This window comes from Poromitra crassiceps (genome assembly GCF_964638095.1).
Source record: "Poromitra crassiceps genome assembly, chromosome: 10".
Classification (NCBI taxonomy): domain Eukaryota; kingdom Metazoa; phylum Chordata; class Actinopteri; order Beryciformes; family Melamphaidae; genus Poromitra; species Poromitra crassiceps.
This window is the reverse complement of record NC_139631.1, coordinates 19,080,583-19,099,747: the sequence shown is the minus strand read 5'-3', so window position 1 is coordinate 19,099,747 and position 19,165 is coordinate 19,080,583. Positions and strand designations below refer to the sequence as shown.

At 45.3% G+C, this 19,165-nt stretch overlaps 1 protein-coding gene across 1 annotated transcript; it reads right to left on the bottom strand.

Annotated features, from left to right (window-relative positions):
• Positions 1–1,144: 1,144 nt before the first annotated feature.
• snx18a (sorting nexin 18a) lies at positions 1,145–18,930 on the bottom strand. The gene is made up of 2 exons (XM_083644168.1): positions 17,145–18,930; positions 1,145–2,767 (listed from the first exon to the last, which is right to left on the bottom strand). Exons 1-2 carry the CDS (start codon positions 18,667–18,669, stop codon positions 2,514–2,516), a joined length of 1,779 nt encoding a protein of 592 aa, XP_083500294.1. The 5' UTR covers positions 18,670–18,930; the 3' UTR covers positions 1,145–2,513.
• Positions 18,931–19,165: the final 235 nt, after the last annotated feature.

The following is a 19,165-nucleotide window of genomic DNA, read 5'->3' as shown; positions in this document are numbered from 1 at the left end:
TCAACGAAATAGCGTGATCTTCCCACGTGCTACGTCCTGCTGGTGAAGCTCCCCGCTGTCAGGTGAAAAGAAGTGGCTGGCAACTGCCCATGTCAGAGGAAGCATGGTGCTAGTCTACGGCTCTCCCCAGATCGGCAGATGGTGGAGCAGCGACCGGGGCAGCAGGGGTAAATTGGCCAAGTACAATTGGGGAGAAAATGGGGGGGGGGGGGATCAGGAAAATAAATCATGCTCAAGTTAAACATGACAAGTGGCAGTATCAAGCCTGCAACCCTGATTTGAAAACATGTGCAGTGCAAAACAGGCTTATTGCAGCCACTAATACCAGTGATGAGACTAATCAATACAGTGATGATAAGACTAATCAATACTGTGATGATAAGACTTCAGCTCTCACAACTTGACTCGCTCATCTTTCTTGCCAAATATCTGCCTGTGTTCTGTATTGGAACTAAGTTGCTTTTTTATTTGCACAACATAATTTACTGAAAGAAAGGTGAAAATAATGATTATGATCTTGATATTTTAATAAAGATAAACTTTACCCATTTTGTTGGAGCGGGGGACATGAACAATTTTCTTCATCCGAAGGGGGGCATGTAGGGCTTATTTTCATGATCGATTAATCGATTAGTTGTTTGGTCTATAAAATGTCAGGAAATGGTGAATAATGTTGTTCAGTGTTTCCCAAAGCCCAAGATGATGTCTTCAAATGTCTTGTTTTGTCCACAACCTAAAGATATTCAGCCTACTGTCATATAGGAGTAAGCAGAAAATATTCACATTTCAGAAGCTGGAATCAGATCATTTCAACTTTTTTCATCCCTTAATTTGTTTTAAACTCAAAACGATTAATCGATTATCAAAATAGTTGACGAGTAATTTTCTGTCGATCGACTTAATCGATTAATCGTTGCAGCTCTAGGGGCATGAAAGACAATGTTTGGGAAACCAATCCACTGCTTTAAGTGATCATCATCTGAAATCAAAATGTAATCCAGGAGTTCTGGTAGACCTATAGCTACTACTGTACTGTATATATCAGCTAACTATGGGTAGAGACATCTTGACTTGATCCCACTTTGAAATTGAAAATATGTCTTCAGTCTAATGAAAAAATGAACATAAAGCTTGTAGCGGGAAAATCTTTATGCCACAGTCTGTCAGTTTAGGCCACCAACTAAAAATATTAACATTAATTAAATATTTAAAATGACACACAGTGCAACCAACAACATTTTCTGTGGAGGAATTTATTGTCTCTGCTTCTATACTAAACTCTTTATGATGCAGTATGATCCAGCACATAAAGGTTAAAAAATGGAGTACAGTTGAATTGAACTGTCTAAGTGTGCCATTAAAAAGACTGCATAAAAACAGGTGATGAACCCTCTGCCATATAACAGTCTTGAACACAACTCCAAAACCATTGTTTTGTAGACACAAGCCCAGGTATTCAGCATAGCAAATGTCTATTTCACTCATTCCTTCAATTTTGGAAGCTTTAGACAAGGCATGTCTAAGGCATGGGGCCCTATTGTCAAAGCAGGCAATCCTCTCTTGATCCTGATGCTGTCATACTGTGTGCTGAAAATCAGGCTTGGGGGCCATTGGGGGGAACGGCACAAAGGAACGATGCTATCTCCCAAAGCTGTCCACAATAGACACTGCCCTCGTCCATAGCACAGTGAATTTCTTTTTCAAAATCTGTAGCGTCGTAAAAACAAATAGAATATATTTCTACATATATATAAAGCTTTTTAGTAGCTAGTAACAAAAATGGCCAGATAGACATTATCAGAAGGCACAGCGAGACAGTGGTGACGGTGGCTGCTGGACGAGGAGACTGTAAACATTCTGTCCTGTGAGTCTGGAGAGAGCCGGGGAGGGCGCGAGTGTTTTCCAGAAGGCAGTGGGGTAGCCACTGGGGGCAGCGCTGCTGCTGGACACAGGAGGGGCGGGGCACGTCTTCAGTGGGAGTCACTTCAGTCAGTTAAAATAAGAGTCAAAAGAGTGTGATAAGGCTACAGATATATGAAATCTTGCACTGAAAGTGTAGGCAGCAGTGGGTACAAGGTTATCTCTCTAGGTCACAACACTGATTATAGTTCATTCAGCCACTCGTTGAAACCAAGTGGTGCACAGTGTTTTCACCATCACTGATCCTTCAACCATCACTGAAAACTGAAAGGCATATGACCTGCTTTTCTTTGCAGGAAGTATTTGCAGTTGGCTTAACCTCATTGTATTACACCTCCCCCTTACAACAAGAACATCCATCCCTCCAACTAGCCTCTAGCCAACACACAGACAACCCTGGATTTTGGTAAAAAGTTCATTATTATTGGAGTGCTTTCTCCTTGTTTGTCTCTCCCTGTACAATGAGCAGCATACAGCGCGTTGTGAAGCTGGCTATTATCTGGCCAAACTCCACTGGCTGGCTGAGGGGAGGTGCACGGCCATATTAGTCACCAAGGTCCAATTCAACAGACTGGGCCTTCCCCTCTCAGCAGTTAAGCATCGTCGTACTTCTGCAGGGCTTCCTCTAACTTGCCGGTGATCTTCTGGAAGAGGCCGATCTGCTCCTGCAGGTAGTGCTGCATCTGGGACTTGAAGTCGCGCACGCGCATCTGGTGGAAGTGCTGGATCTCAGCCAGGGTGGCGAAGGAGATGATGTTGCAGCGCTCGTTGACGCCCTCCGCCTGCGAGCTCTCCATCTTGCCCTCCTCCACCAGCTTCTGGCTGTCCTTCACCTTCGTCAGTGCACCTGTTTGGGGGGCGACAGCAGAGTGCAGAAGTTTGGAGTTAGTTCAAGCGTTCTCTTTTTGCTGCCTCGTCACATTTGTACATTTCTTGTTTGTTATTTTTGGAAACTGCTTCGCCGTGAGAGTGCGTGCCAAGTTCTGCAAAGAGAAACAGAACACCCACACCACTTATTTTACAATGTTCAATCAAAAGGGAAATCATTAAGATACTATTTTAACCAGCATGGGAAAGTAGCCCACTCGTAGGCTCTGTCTGGAACATTCTCTCTCTTAAAGGCACATGATTCTGATTCCAGGGCAACATTAGATTAGAGAGACCAGATATGGTTTTCAATAATCTAGGATGTTCTATGATAAGACTCAGGGGGAAACAAACTTAAAAGTAATATCTATAATAACCTTAGGAACTTGACCAAAAATAGTTTCAAGATTCTTAGCTTCATCAGAGAATGTAAGGGGTGGTCCAGATCTAAAAATATCTTGAGACACATTACATCACCTCAAATGCCTTTCCTGAACAGTGAACACCCATTTAAGGGGATTTTGCTTGCTTTTTGTTATCATCTACTCAGATTGTTTGGCATTATCAAGGGACTTACATGAACTTAGATTACTACTGCTTTTATTAGACTACCAACGTTCTGTTTTGGAGAAGAACTCCAGGATCAGGAACATCCAGGAATTAACACCAAGAAAGTAGAAGTAAAGTCATTCCTAACATGCCTCAACACTGAGGTGTCCAGTGGTGGAGACATCATGATATTTGCACCATGTGTGCAGGAAACAATTTCACAGTTGTTGAGGAAGTAGTAGGATGTTTACTCCTAAAACTGTGCCCACTTTGCTTAAGTTGTGTCATCAATCTGTAAAAGCACAGCAGAAGTAAAAACATTGAATTCATCAATCTAAACGATCAGCCTATCCTAAACATCATGACATTTCCATCAGCGCATACGGGTTCAGCTTGAAGTCAACCTCCACACTGGTTATTGTATCTTTTTGAAACAGTGACCAGATACAGATAGTAGGGTTGGGTATCGCCACTGATTTCCGATTCGATAGGATTTGATATTTCAGTTACAATACCAATTTTGCTTGGATATCAAAGAGATTCTCAATGAACTAATGCTGTAAATTGTACAAGGAACCCTCTAACCTGGTGCATTATTAAAAATATGAATATTTACAGATGTTTACGAGATCTCGTTAAGAACATAAACACAAGAGTCTAACTGGGTTAAAGCTTCAAGCATCCACGGGAATAGGCATTATATTAAAAGTTCGATCTTGGGATGTATGAATCGATATCAGTTCCTTCAAATGAATATCGAATCGATATATCGTTTTTTTTTTTAAACCCAGCCCTCCCAGAGAGTGTCACTGCTGCTCCGCTGATGGGTAACTCTCTTTCATAAAAGTGAGGCAGGATTGCACAGTCATGTGGTCTGTCTCAGACACACATCTGATCTGAGCCTGCGGGTTGGTTGCCACACACAGACAGGACAGGGCTGCATGCTGTGTTGTCACACCTAAGTAGATTCTTGTGGCTTAGCATGTTCGCGAGAGACTTTACATGCAGCTATTTTCACACATATCACACACACCATTGCTGCTGCTGTAGTTTTTAATTCTCCATAACAATACGCCTAAAGCCAAACTTGTTTGAGAAGGAGACATGAAATTGGATACAATTCTCAGACAGATGCTTGTATGGGAGGAAGACAGGGTCAAAATACCAAGAGCTCACAACAGTTCGCTTATCTAACTACAGAAACTCTCTGACTGAAAAAAGGAAGAAATGTCATGAACATTAAGTTTGAAGTTGCCATGACGACCTGGTGTCTGAGGTAACAGCTTCAAACATATTGATGTTTCACAGCTGGAAGCAGAGGACAGCCATAGAAAGGACACATTGCTGCTTGGTGCTTACCAGGGCTGTGATATGAATGACAATTTATGCGAACTTACATAATTTCAAATGTAAATGTATTGGGGGAGGCGGGTTCCCTGTTTTAACTCATTGAGTGCCAGCCACTTTTGGAGAACGGACGCTCCCAGTGCCAGAGTTTCAGAGCGTTTTCAGTGATTTCTCGAGGCCCACAGAATATTGTGTGATATTACTATGTAAACACCGAACACGCACAAAGAACGATGAGACTCTATTGTATCAGCAGCAAAAAAAAGTTTATTGATATCATTTTCCGTTCTTTAGTTATCAGCCGGAGAAGATAGGTCAAAAACAGCAAAAACAGGCGTTTCCATCTACAAGCTGAGATATTGAGCCTTTTGTGAAATTAAGCATTTCAAGCAAATCACTGACTCTGAAGCTAATATTTTCTGACCTGAAACATCTGAACAGTAATTTCCTTCAATATAACAGCACCCCCACCCCCCTCTACTGCAAACTCCTCCTCCGTGGGTGTGTCTCTGGTGGCTCTGCTCGCTCTGAGTGCTGCGTGTGTCAGGCGAGTCTCTGCTGCCTGGATGGCGGCCGCTCGTCGGGGGAGTCTGGATCGGGCTTGCTCGTTTCTGGGGTTTCGGTTGTGAGCTGGGATGAAGCTGCGTCCGATTCTGGGCTTTCTGCTGCACGTTTCAAAGTGTGCTGCACCCAGAGTCTATTTTCGGAGCCCCCCACCGTTGTGCGCCGGCTCCCAGCGCGACAGCCAAAAGCCAAACCATTCTCATGAGAATGGTTTCATCACGGCTTTTTCTGCTGTTTTTACTCAACTTTCTCTAATCTGGAGAGCACTGTCGCCACCTAATGGGTCGGTAAAATAGGTTATACACATTCAACATGCCCCAAAATTTTACAGGAGATATATTAGGCTTTGATCCACGTCCCACCGTCAAAAAACGCAATTGACGACAATCGTCGTCACTGGCACTCTACGTTACTAAACGAATTGACGACGATTGTCGTCATTGGCACTCAATGAGTTAACATGTACACATGAGAAACACATGGGAAATATCAGGGGGGGGGGGACATGTAGTCATGTACACATGTCTGTTGACATGGCCCTACTGCAATCATTAGAGAACATCCTGCGACTTGTGAAACTCCACACATAGTAGAATATAATATGTAATATAATATAAAATATATAAGGGGGGGTTGAGGGGTGTAACCTGTACCTTTCAGGCATGCAGCCAAACTTCCTGCATTGCCGTGTCGTGGGATTGGCTGTCATTTTGTGAACTTAGTCACCACCACCACGTCGAAAGTCTGACTCAGAGCGCGCGAGCTTAGTTCCTGTGAAGTGAAGCCACAACAGAGGCCCACTGACCTGACCATGCTCTCTTTTGGCTTCTCGCTCTACCCTCAAATTCAGCCTTCTTCAGTGTCCAAGGCAGCAAAGTTCAACCAAATACTTCCCGTTTCCAAATGTCTTCTTTACCACTGAAAACACAGGCTATAGAGACTACAGTGCACAGAGCAACGGAAATATGCTGACATTCCCTAAGAAAATACATTTCATGGCCCCTCCCCCTATAAAAACCTGCAGCGTCTGCCTTCTGGCGTGCAGTATCTCCCTCAGCTGCAGTTTAACCCAGATCTCTGACATTCCTCTAATGCACAGCAGCCTGAACATGACACAAAGAAAGACACAGACGAAGAAGAGAGAAGAGAGAAAGGAACAAACACAGCTATCAGACTTTAAAGCCAATCCCAAAGCACTCCGGCTTCCTGTGCTTTAAAAGCCCGCTAATGGACAGAAGTGGAAGAAGTCTTATGGAGAGTTTACGAGAAAGAAGAAAATGATGTCAGCAAACTGTAATACACACACAGCGTCATCACTTTCACAGCTGCTGCCTGCAAGTTACTGCCGTAGCCCTAACGCTAAATCACAGACACCAACTCTTAAGAACGATGTTGAGAGTGAGTCTGTCACACAGCAGCTTCACATTATAATCACAAATATTCAAAGTCTCCAGAATGTGCTGTGCAAAAGAATAATACCTATAGGGCACCATCTTGGACAGCAGCTATAGTGATTTACAGCAGTGTTTCTCCTATGCATTCAGCAGCAGCGCACCACCACTGTGATATGGCTGCTCCCCCCACCCCCCATGTGGTATTCATGACATGTTATGGGAAAACTTTCTGAACGACTTCATGACTTGTGACATGTCTTGTGACGTTTTCAGAAAAAGGCAGAGGCCATGAAGGTGGATGGAAAGTAAATAAATATATTGTAATTTTAGCCATATAGAGCTTTCTGTAGTCATTTTATATTATGTCTGAGGAACATGTTGATATATGGCCGCTGCTGCTTACAATGTTTTTTTAAAAAAAGGAGAAAAGTTTTTTCTTTAGAAACTAACGTATTATTTTGCGCTGCAGATGCTTCATATCCAGGGGAAAATTATAGGAATACTAAAGGAATAATATAGGAATACTATAGGAATATAACAGGAATACTAGATCCCTGTTGCCAAATCCAATTTTGGCTATATTTCCTACTAGACAGGACAGGACTAGGCAGGGTGCGGGGAAACACTGTGAAGGGTGTGCGGCACACACAGGCAGATAGAGGCCACTGAAGACACCTCTCCTGGGTGAACGCTGGTGGCAGCGAGCCCTCTGGGGAGCGTTCACTAAAGCTCTTACGTAACAGAGTGTTACACAACACCCTGCTACCACTCGCCTGCAACCTGACTGCGACCAAGCAGCAACAATCAATCCCAATCTCACCCTCCTGTCACCTCTCTCACCCCCCGTCACCTCTCTCACCTCACCCCCCATCACCTCTCACCCCCCACCCCCCGTCCCCGCTCACCTCACCCCCGTCACCTCTCACCCCCCACCCCCCGTCCCCTCTCTCACCTCACCCCCGTCACCTCTCTCACCTCACCCCCGTCACCTCTCTCACCTCACCCCCGTCACCTCTCTCACCTCACCCCCGTCACCTCTCTCACCTCACCCCCGTCACCTCTCTCACCTCACCCCGTCACCTCTCTCACCTCACCCCCATCACCTCTCGCCTCACCCCCGTCACCTCTCTCACCCCCGGCACCTCTCTCACCTCACCCCCGTCACCTCTCTCACCTCACCCCCGTCACCTCTCTCACCTCACCCCGTCACCTCTCTCACCTCACCCCCGTCACCTCTCTCACCTCACCCCCGTCACCTCACCTCACCCCCGTCCTCTCTCACCTCACCCCCGTCCCCTCTCTCACCTCACCCCCGTCACCTCTCACCTCACCCCCATCACCTCTCTCACCTGACCCCCGTCCCCTCTCACCCCGTCACCTCTCTCACCTCACACCCATCACCTCTCTCACCTCACCCCCATTACCTCTCATCCCCGTCACCTCTCTCACCTCACCCCCATGCTACCTCTCTCATCCCCCACCCCCCTGTCACCTCTCACCCCATCACCTCTCACCCCCGTCACCTCTCCCCACTCTCATCCGTTTGTGCTTTAGATGCTCTTGAGAAAGAGCATGTAAATAGCTTGTTATTAAGGTGCAAAGTAACAGGACAGACATTTCGACGCCATATGTGTCTTCATCAGAGTCATGACAGACAGAGGCTGGGGAGGCATTTAAAAAGGACTACCAACAGGTGAGTAACAGGGGCAGTGCATTCAATCAGCCAATGACTGTCTTCCACCAATAATGAGCTGTGAGGTGCAGCAGTTTCACATGGGACAGCCCCACACAGAGATACATACTTAAAGGAACACTCCGCCCATTTTTAACCAGCTTTGTATCATTAGAACATCAGTAGTATATCAGAAAACTGTAAACTGTTTTGAAGTCTGTCATTTAATTTGACAGTTATTGCGTGTTAAAGTGTGGACCAGTGACATCACTGGTCCACACTAACTCAAATTAATAACTCATTAACTCAAATCAACTCTCAATAACTGTCAAACTATTCATCATTCATCTAGTTTGACAGTTATTGAGAGTTGATTTGAGTTAATGAGTTATTAATTTGAGTTAGTGTGGACCGGTGATGTCACTGGTCCACACTTTAACACTCAATAACTGTCAAATTAAATGACAGACTTCAAAACAGTTTACAGTTTTCTGATATACTACTGATGTTCTAATGATACAAAGCTGGTTGAAAATGGGCAGTGTTCCTTTAAGTACAAGGAATAAGAAGGGCAAAATAAAAGGCCTAGTGTTAAACATGAAAAGGTACAGTGTGTTAGACTATATAAACAAAGTACAAAGCACTCAGAGTAAGAAAAAGAAAAAGCCCATAATAATAAGCAGCCAAATATATTTATTAGAGACCGTCTAGACTAGAGAAAGGGGGAAAGGCTCAGCTCTTCATTAAAGCCTGAAGGCTCCATGGTCTCCAATGTGTGGATCCAAAAGGCTTCTCTAGATAAAAGTTTATTCATAATATCCCCGCCCCTGGAGGAAATATATATTTTTTCAATTCCCCAGAATCTTAGGGTTAGGAATCGTCCGAGCTGCTCCAGTTTCCTTCCTTTTACTTCATGCTGCGTCCCTCCTCTGTGATGCACCGGACCTGCCTGCCTGCCTGCAATAGCTGAAGCGCGTTGGGACTCCCTCTACCAGCATGTAAATAGCATTTGTCCATGAGTGGCCAACATGTGAAAGCGCAGAGCTTGCACAGTGAGTGAGACGCACACACAGAGCGAGTGTGAACTGGAGGCTGACTTTGCAAGAAAACTTGACACCCTTGTAGATTTGTGGTTTCCCCACTTCCCTCCCATTGTCCCAAGACTCAAATGTGGTTATAAAACTGTGATGAGATCAGACCAAAATAAATGCAACTTGCTGCTTGGAGATGTGCTGAACAGATGATATGAGAGAGATAAAGAGAAGACCGTTTTAGATTAGTCTATGCATGCACAGTCAAGTCAATATGCGGAGAAAGTAGCTATGTGTGAAATAAAGAAATGCATTTGTGGGTGTTTTCAGTCCTAAATATGCTGTCAAAGCATTTGCTCAACTAGCTTATTATGCGGTCACAATTTCAAATTTCAATTCCCACTTCCCTCGAGCATCAATGTGGAGTAGGAGCTTTGCCGTTTTAGATTGACACTCCCAAGAACAAATGTGGATACTTTGGCCATCAGCCAAACCAGAGCGCATCACTTAGCCCATTTCTGGAGTTTCAGCAGTGAGCATGTCTTTCTTTTCTTTCTTTTTTTAGATTATTCTTGGCCATTTTTGCCTTTATTCGATAAGACAGTAGCCAGACAGGAAAGGTGGGGAGAGAGAGACAGGGGATGACACTGTAGGAAATTAGCTAGGGGCAAGGGCAAAATGCCCCAAGAAATCTCAGAATGCCTCTAAAAACTGCAAAAACTACCCCCAAGATTTGTATCATTTTATTGACATTCAATTAATTTAATTTCCATTTCCATCTCTAGCACACACTCGGCACCTGCAAGCTGTTTGCCAGAAGAAGATGATGAAGAACACACTCACACACAAACAGCGCTGTTGTTCACACGACACTTTAGCAACTTCAGGGTTGCCACTGTTTTGTAATGAAACATTTCAAGGATTTTTCAAGCCGTTTTCAAGCAATAAAGCCTGGGGAAAAACAGATTAAAACAAAAATGTATCCACCACAGGTTAGGCGACCAGCCACATAATTGAGCTAAGAATGCCTATGAGAGAGCAACAGCCAATGACAGCTCAGCGATCAGCAAATCGCTGTATACATGTAGCCTACGTGGAGAGTGACACTGTAGATATAATAGGAATAATGTGTATCAAGCTTGGCCCAGACTGAAGACGTAAACATTTTATCATAGGTGAATTTTGAGATTACAGAGTTTACGAGGCTCAAACTCAGAGATTCTGGTAGACTAAATCCAAGCACTTTAGGACCTCTTTATAAATCCAAGCACTTTCAAGTACTTGATTATTTTTCCTTAAATCCAAGAACTTTCCAGACCCATGGCAGGCCAGAACTTTTTGCACCAATAACTTTTTTTAAGTTCCCCCAAAATGCATTTTTTTTAGACAGTGGGGCAAAAGTTGCCCCCAAAATATTTTTTAACATTTCCTACACTGGGATGACATGGGCAAAGGACCGCAGGTCGGATTCGAACTTGGGTCGTCCGCGAGAAGGGCCGAGCTTTCGTGGTGCGCGTGCCACCAGGGTAGCCACCACGAGCAGTGAGCATGTCTGAAAAGCCTTCTCCTCCCTTCCCCTTTTTCCTCTAGAGCGTGAAATATAAGGAAACAATGGCTCCTAATGCTGTTAGTGTTTAGGCTACAATGTCAAATTAAGACCAAAATAAAAACACAAAAATAGAAGATGCGGGCATCAGCGGCTTTTTGAAAGCAAAGCCAGATACGCTGTGAATATCAGGAGTTAGCATCAGTCACGCTAACCTCCATGCTAATGGCTAATGGGATCTCTGTAGCGGTGACGATCAATACAGTGATGTTCAATGAGCCTCTCAGTGGGAAGGCTCACATTTCGCTGGTTATTTCTACCGACACAAATGGAAAGCCGTGTGGCGTCTGTGTCCTGTTTAGACAGATACAGGTAGCTAAAAATGGAATTCCACTCTTGATAGGACTGATAAGCCCCACTTTGATGTGTTCTCTTCTAAAGAAAGCAGCTGTAAATGGAGTGGAGAGCGCCTCTAGAGACAGCCTCGCTTACATGATACCAGGAGGGGACCTTGCTTTGAGAATAGGGGCATTCCCCTCATACTTTTGAAATGGCTGAGGTTACCTATTTCACTTGACTTCCTGGTTACATTTTGATTTGGATTAACACTCAGCCAATGCTGGGAAACAGCACTCCTGTTTTAGTGCCAGGACTCAGGGGGGAAATGAAATTCTCTGGGAGCACTCCTGCTGCGGAAATGACTACTTTTGCTTATGACAACAAGGATGTGGCCTAGCCAGTAGTTCCTCTCTTCAGGTGTCTAACTGGAAGAAGACGGCAATAAAGCTCACTTCAGAATGGAAGAGTAGCACTAGTGGACATTTCCTCAATGTGATGTTTATCAGGGAAGGTTAACCTACATGGTGGAGTGTGGCCATTGCCAACCACGGAAAGCTGCATCAACACTGAGCAACAGATAGGAGGATAGATGAAAACAGGGATTGAAAGGCAAATGTTTGATTAAATATTTGAGAGAGAGAAAGCGAATAGCGAAGGTAGACAAAGGGAGATTACTGTATGAGAGAAAGAGATGGGAAAAGCAGACAAAAGGCTTGGAGCAGAACCTGCACTCAGACAACAGGGTTGGTGGTGACTGGTGTTCAACCAGCTTTGTTTCCAGGCCAGAGAATTTCACCTCCCCGCTGCATAGTATTGTCTTCACACAATGAGAAGCCAATGAACTCTAAACTGCCAGATTTACAGGTTCATTAAAATCCTGTATTCTTTTCAGGTAACTTCCCCCTAATTAGAGGCATACTGTATCACTACAGTAGCAGTTTTTAAGTACTGCAGGATTCTACAAGACAGTAGATTTTAGAGTGAATATCAAGTACCTGTGTTTATACATGTAGGCCAGTTCAGTCCATGAATGAGGGCACTTTATATTTAATGTGGTATTTATGGCCACATTAGCAGTTCTAATGTACCAATGCCACTTGTGCCATTCATGAAATAGGCTAGTAAATTAGCCAGGGGCAAGGGCAGAAACCACCCCAAGAAATCTCAGAATGCCCCTAGAAACCATCAACGAGGGGCAAAAATTGCCCCCAAGATTTTGATAATTTAGTTTCCATCTGTAACACACACTCAGCACCTGCAAGCCGGCTGCTAGAAGAAGACGATGAAGAACACTCACACAAGCAGCGTTGTTGTTGTTGTTGTTCACTTCACACTACGCTTTAGCAACACATTTCCCCTTGGGGATTTATAAAAAGTACCTATCTCACAACTTTATGCACAAATTACTTTTTTCCCAAGTATCCCCAAAATGTTGTAAATGCACCCATTTTTAGACAGTGGGGGCAAAAGTTGCCCAATTTTTATTTGATTATTATTTATTTCCTATGCTGTGCTGCTACTTGACAGATTGATACAGAACAAGAGAAAAAAACACAGCATTACATCAACATGTCTGGTTTGAAGTGCCATAGTGTCATGTAAATACTAACTTTAACTGGACAAATACAGTACGTCAAAGTGAGTGACATCATTATGGATACTTGGAACAGCTACAGTAAATTAATGTGTGATATTCTGTTCATAAACTCCAAAGGAGTATGATCAAATTTTATTTTTATTTTTTTACTGAGCTGGTCTGAATCAAACAACCAATCAGGGTTAGCTAGATCGTATTCGTAATTACCCAATCACAGCACACAAACGGCTCATCCGGGTTCTACTACTGCATTGTGTACATTCCATGTTCAAAACCTGCATGAATTGTACTAGTCATTTAGCCTAGAGCCTGTTGGCTCACTATGGGTGATGAAAGTTCAAAAATGTGAAAAATGAAATGAAAGATCAAAAATGTGGTTAAACCAATAAGGTGGTCGAGCAGAGAGTGGTAGAGCAGGCTATGCAGAGGTCAATATTATGTTGTCTCTCACTTCTGCTGTAAATAGAAAGAATGTTTGCATGGAGTGTGGCCACACTACAGGACAATGTGGACGCAAAGGCAATCAAACTAATCCATGCATAGTACAAAAAGAAAAGCTTTGTAATAAACAGAGCTCATCAGGAGTTAAATAGCTTTCAACCACTAAAAACAAGTTGTGAACATCAACGCAATTTAGGATCAAATAGGCTACATGCTGGTCTCCTCTTCTCTGCTGCCTGTTCTGACTTTCCCATCTCTCAGATCATGTGTAGAGAAGATCTGTTTCATGTCACTCCGTCATCTTTTTCACAATGTCAAAATTGTCAAAACGGACACTTCAAGTGTTAAGAACTTCATCAGCGGGCACAGGCTTGCTTGGCACAGCAGTTGCACAGCAAGGATGTGTGTGTGTGTGTGTGTGTGTGTGTGTGTGTGTGTGTGTGTGTGTGTGTGTGTGTGTGTGTGTGTGTGTGTGTGTGTGTGTGTGTGTGTGTGTGTGTGTGTGTGTGTGACAGTGTGGTACTGGTATAATCAAACCGCAGTTTCTTATCACTGGAATTATGCTAGTGTATCACACAAACTTGTGTAAATGACTGCCGGCTTATCTGGGCTGTGTACAGCCTACGTGGCAAACTGTATCGGCTGACTGAGAAGCTTGTGTCCTAATACAACCTCAGTCCTACCCAGCACAGTCCTTCCTGTTTCCACCCAGTTAGCCATTGTGGATTGAATAGGCCAAGTGTTTTGAAGGGGATCCAAAACCTTAGCCCAGGATTTCCCTCACCTAAATCATGGGCAGACTGGGAAATTAACACAAGCTAGCTAGTAGCCACTAGCCAGCTGGTCATTTTTTACCTGTGGCTCTGCTGAGTCACTTTGGCAGGTAACTGATGAATGAATCAATTTGCCTGAAATTACATTTTGGAGAACACCATTCACAAAAATGTCAATTTCCTGTCCTGAGCAGAGGGCTCTGAACTGAGAGCCATGGCAATCCATTATGGGAGATCCATGGACGACACACCGATAAAGGCCGGACGGCCGAAAGCGCTTTAATAAATCAGTAATTTTTGTACATTTTCCTGTTGTGTGACCTGACGATCCTTCATTCCATGGATTGACACATTTGAGCGCGCAGAGCTATAAACAATTCTAAATCCATTATGGTAGAAAACTGGACTCTTAATACAATGCATGTTACGGGGAGGATTAGAACATTATCCTCTAATCTAGCAAACGTTTGTAGCCTGTGATGGCATTGTGTCAGACAAGACTCAATTTCCAGCTGATTGTAAAGGTTTGTTATGTTTGGCATTGCGGGCCCTGCATTAACATGCAATTGAACAATGGCACAAGGTTTGGAATGCAGTCAGTCTGAATGGTAACTGAGCAATCTAGTTTGGTTTGAGTTAGCATGCATGCTCCATTTAAACCATTTTATATTTCCCTACATGGTGAAGCAAATATGCTACAATACTATGTACTATAAACGGTAGAGAGACAGAGAGGGCCTCCCCGTCAACAGCGCGCTACAATGCTGCGCATCTTGCACAACAGTGTTGCCTCTCATGGGAGTGACATTTTGCCTGACAATGGGAACAATCATTGCTCTTCATGTGGCAGGATGGCCTAGATAGTCTAACATTGACTTACAGAGGGGACCTGAATGAAGCACAAATCTTGTTTTGGGTCAATGGTGTGATCGACAATTCAGGTAGTTGTCCATTGTCCAGTTTCACTGAATACAAACACTGAGTAGATGACCAGCTATGGAAAGTCAAACAGGTCAGCCCAATCACTGCTGCCCATGTGACTCAGCAGCTGGGTGAAACTAGGGCAAGTGTACGTGAAGCTATTTCCCATTTGCCAATGCAAATATTCCCTATTTGTATTGCAAATAGTCCCGTCAGCTCTAATGACAATGTGACGGGACTAGTGCTGCCAGGTGCCACAACCACAATAGGCTGAGACAAACAAATGATGCTGTATGGACATCTATCATACTTTTCCCCCTCTGTACTTGATCCCCGTTACCTGTACTTCTGTACTACTGATCCCTGTTGCCTGTACTTCTGTACTACTGATCCCTGTTGCCTGTACTTCCTCTGTACTTGATCCCCGTTACCTGTACTTCTGTACTACTGATCCCTGTTGCCTGTACTTCCTCTGTACTTGATCCTTGTTGCCTGTACTTCTGTACTACTGATCCCTGTTGCCTGTACTTCCTCTGTACTTGATCCCCGTTACCTGTACTTCTGTACTACTGATCCCTGTTGCCTGTACTTCCTCTGTACTTGATCCTTGTTGCCTGTACTTCTGTACTACTGATCCCTGTTGCCTGTACTTCCTCTGTACTTGATCCCTGTTGCCTGTACTTCTGTACTACTGATCCCTGTTGCCTGTACTTCCTCTGTACTTGATCCCTGTTGCCTGTACTGTCTCTGTACTACTGATCCCTGTTGCCTGTACTTCCTCTGTACTTGATCCCTGTTGCCTGTACTTCCTCTGTACTACTGATCCCTGTTGCCTGTACTTCCTCTGTAGTACTGATCCCTGTCGCCTGTACTCCCTCTGTACTACTGATCCCTGTTGCCTGTACTTCCTCTGTACTACTGATCCCTGTTGCCTGTACTTCCTCTGTACTACTGATCCCTGTCGCCTGTACTTCCTCTGTACTACTGATCCCTGTTGCCTGTACTTCCTCTGTACTACTGATCCCTGTCACCTGTACTTCCTCTGTAGTACTGATCCCTGTTGCCTGTACTTCCTCTGTACTACTGATCCCTGTTGCCTGTACTACTGATCCCTGTTGCCTGTACTTCCTCTGTACTACTGATCCCTGTTGCCTGTACTACTGATCCCCGTCGCCTGTACTTCCTCTGTAGTACTGATCCCCGTTGCCTGTACTTCCTCTGTAGTACTGATCCCTGTTGCCTGTACTTCCTCTGTACTTGATCCCTGTAGCCTGTAATTCCTCTGTAGTACTGATCCCTGTTGCCTGTACTTCCTCTGTACTACTGATCCCTGTTGCCTGTACTTCCTCTGTACTTGATCCCTGTTGCCTGTACTTCCTCTGTACTACTGATCCCTGTTGCCTGTACTTCCTCTGTACTTGATCCCTGTTGCCTGTACTTCCTCTGTAGTACTGATCCCTGTTGCCTGTACTTTCTCTGTACTTGATCCCTGTTGCCTGTACTTCCTCTGTACTTGATCCCTGTTGCCTGTACTTCCTCTGTAGTACTGATCCCTGTTGCCTGTACTTCCTCTGTACTTGATCCCTGTTGCCTGTACTTCCTCTGTACTTGATCCCTGTTGCCTGTACTTCCTCTGTAGTACTGATCCCTGTTGCCTGTACTTCCTCTGTACTTGATCCCTGTTGCCTGTACTGTCTCTGTACTTGATCCCTGTTGCCTGTACTTCCTCTCTAGTACTGATCCCTGTTGCCTGTACTTGATCCCTGTTGCCTGTACTTGAACCAATCTTGTAGTAGGAAGTACATGGCAGATTGGAGTTATGATCCCATAGGTACCATATTTTAGTTTTATGTGTAGTGGATTTTAAACACACTGGAACTCCATCATGATTATGGAACATTTTAGTGACCAAGTTTGCAGATGATGTTGGATTTGTCTCGATGGTGTCGGCTCGGCTCCAGCTGCTGTCGTTGGTTTCCCAGCTCAATGCTGATGATATTTGATTAATCAATGTGATTTTTTAATAGAAAATAAAGTTAATAAATCAACAATCTGTGTCAGCTCTCATGTATATTATAAAAGGCATCAAACGAAAGCCTTTGTGGCTATTGTGCCAGACAGGCGTGTGTGTGTGTGTGTGTGTGTGTGTGTGTGTGTGTGTGTGTTCATCTAGATGACTTTACCTTTCTGGACGTGGATGATGTCTGGATAGTTTGCCAGGTGGCCCTGGTAAAGAGCTAACAAATCCATGATTGGGTCGAGATCCTTGCTGGGTTGCTCAGCAAAATAGTCACCGATGGCCTCGTATGCCTCTCCGGTGTAGGAGATGGCTTGGTTGAGTCCAGCAGAATACGTCTGCTGGTCCATTTCAAAGGCTTGGCTGAGGATCTTGAATGACAGCCCCACTTTCTGGTACTCCTTCTTGAAGCCGGTGATCTGCTTGCGGGCAAACTCGTTGGCGGTGGCGTTGAGCTGCAGGGCGCCGTCGTCCATCCTTTTGGTGAAGGCTTTGAAGCCGTCTATTTTGCTCTCCACGTCCTGCAGGTCGAGTGGAGCTGGGGGGGTGCTGATGGCCAGGAAGAAGTTGGCCCCGACCATCTCGTCTTTCTCCGCCTTCCTCTTCCCCTGCTTCCAGGCCTTCTCATCGGCGCTGTCGCACCGGAGGAAGTGCTGGAACACGTCGCACTTGGACAGCACGGGGTGGCTGGTCATGTGGTTCATCCACCATATGAGGCCCTTCCTCCTCTTGGAGATGAAGTCCTCCTCAAAGCGCCCGGTGGCTTGCTTCTCCGGGATGTGGGGCACCGAGATGACTGGGAACTTCTCCACCAGCCGAGCGTACAGCCAGTCAAAGTGCTTGTACCGCCTGTTCACCTGGGTCTGTGTGTGGGTGGGCGTCAGCTTGTAGGAGATGTAGCTCTTCATGCCCTTGAACTTGGTCTGCTTGGTGGGGTCGTCGATCGTGCAGCCGAACGGGTACGGGTTCTCCTGCCACTCAGGACCATACTGACCCATCACCACGCAGATCTTATCTCCATCCTTCACAAAGCCAGACGCTTCTCCCAGCACAAACGCTTCTCCTCCTGACTTCACGAAAGTGGAAAACCTGTTCAGGTTTCTACTCACCGTGGCCGAGCTTTTTGCTTGCTGAGCATTACCCCCTCTTGACATTGATTGTGTGCTGACTCGATAAGTGGATGGTCCATTGCCTTCAAAATCGTGGTAGCGCCCTGCCACAGTTCCTGGCTCATCTGCCACAGTGGAGCTGTCATCCCAGTCATCATCCCAGTCATCATCACTCCCCTGGCTACTCTGCTGCTGCTGCTGCTGCTGCTGTTGTTGTGTGGGGGCTGTGAAAGTAGTGAAGCCAGGCGCTGGCGGTTTAGAGAAGTTCTCCACTTTATTCTGAGATTTATTCGAGGCGTCAAAACCTCCGGTGGGGATATTGGCGTAACGTGAGTCGGGATAAGCGTCCCCAGATGTGCTGCTGCTGCTGTTGTTGTTGTTGAGCGTGGGGGCGGCATCGTTCCTCAGGATCTCCACGTAGGACGCTGGGAACAGTCCTCTCTCTCCTTTGCTGTTGGATCCCTCAAACCAGCCCTCGATGTCCTGCTCGCTGTACAGAGTCACAATCTCGCTCTCTCTCACCGAGATCTCCCCGGGGTTTTCAGAGTTGAAGTCGTACAGTGCTCTCGCTTTCAGCGCCATGATTCACAGCCGAGCAGAAGCGGGGCTAGCTGGCTGGCTGGCCGGGGTGGGGGAAAGTGCAGCGGGCAGGGCAGGGTAGCCAGTCAGCCCACCCAAACTAATGCTGGAACTCCGTGTACAAACTTACAGCGTGAGAAAACTCCTTTATATCCCGTACAGCGTGCTCCTTCCTCAGAAGTCCGTCTGGTCAAAGTCGGAAGGAGACCCTGCTGTTTTGGTCCAGAGGTTGTTGCAGTGTTGTAAAGTGAAGCTTGAAATGCATTTAGCTGCTCCCTCCTCCAGCCTCCTCTCCTCTGTCTGGATCACACACGCTGCTGTTCTGTCTGTCGCTAGCGCTGCGCTGCGCAGCAACCACACGGCGCAGCGCAATCAGTCCGAATAATCGAGGGAGGAGCTAGGATGCTGCAGCACCAGACAACACCAATCAAGCCTTGTGTGCACTGAACCCTCACTTGAGAGGATTTTTGTAGGTGGGGGAGATAACAATGGAAAGGGT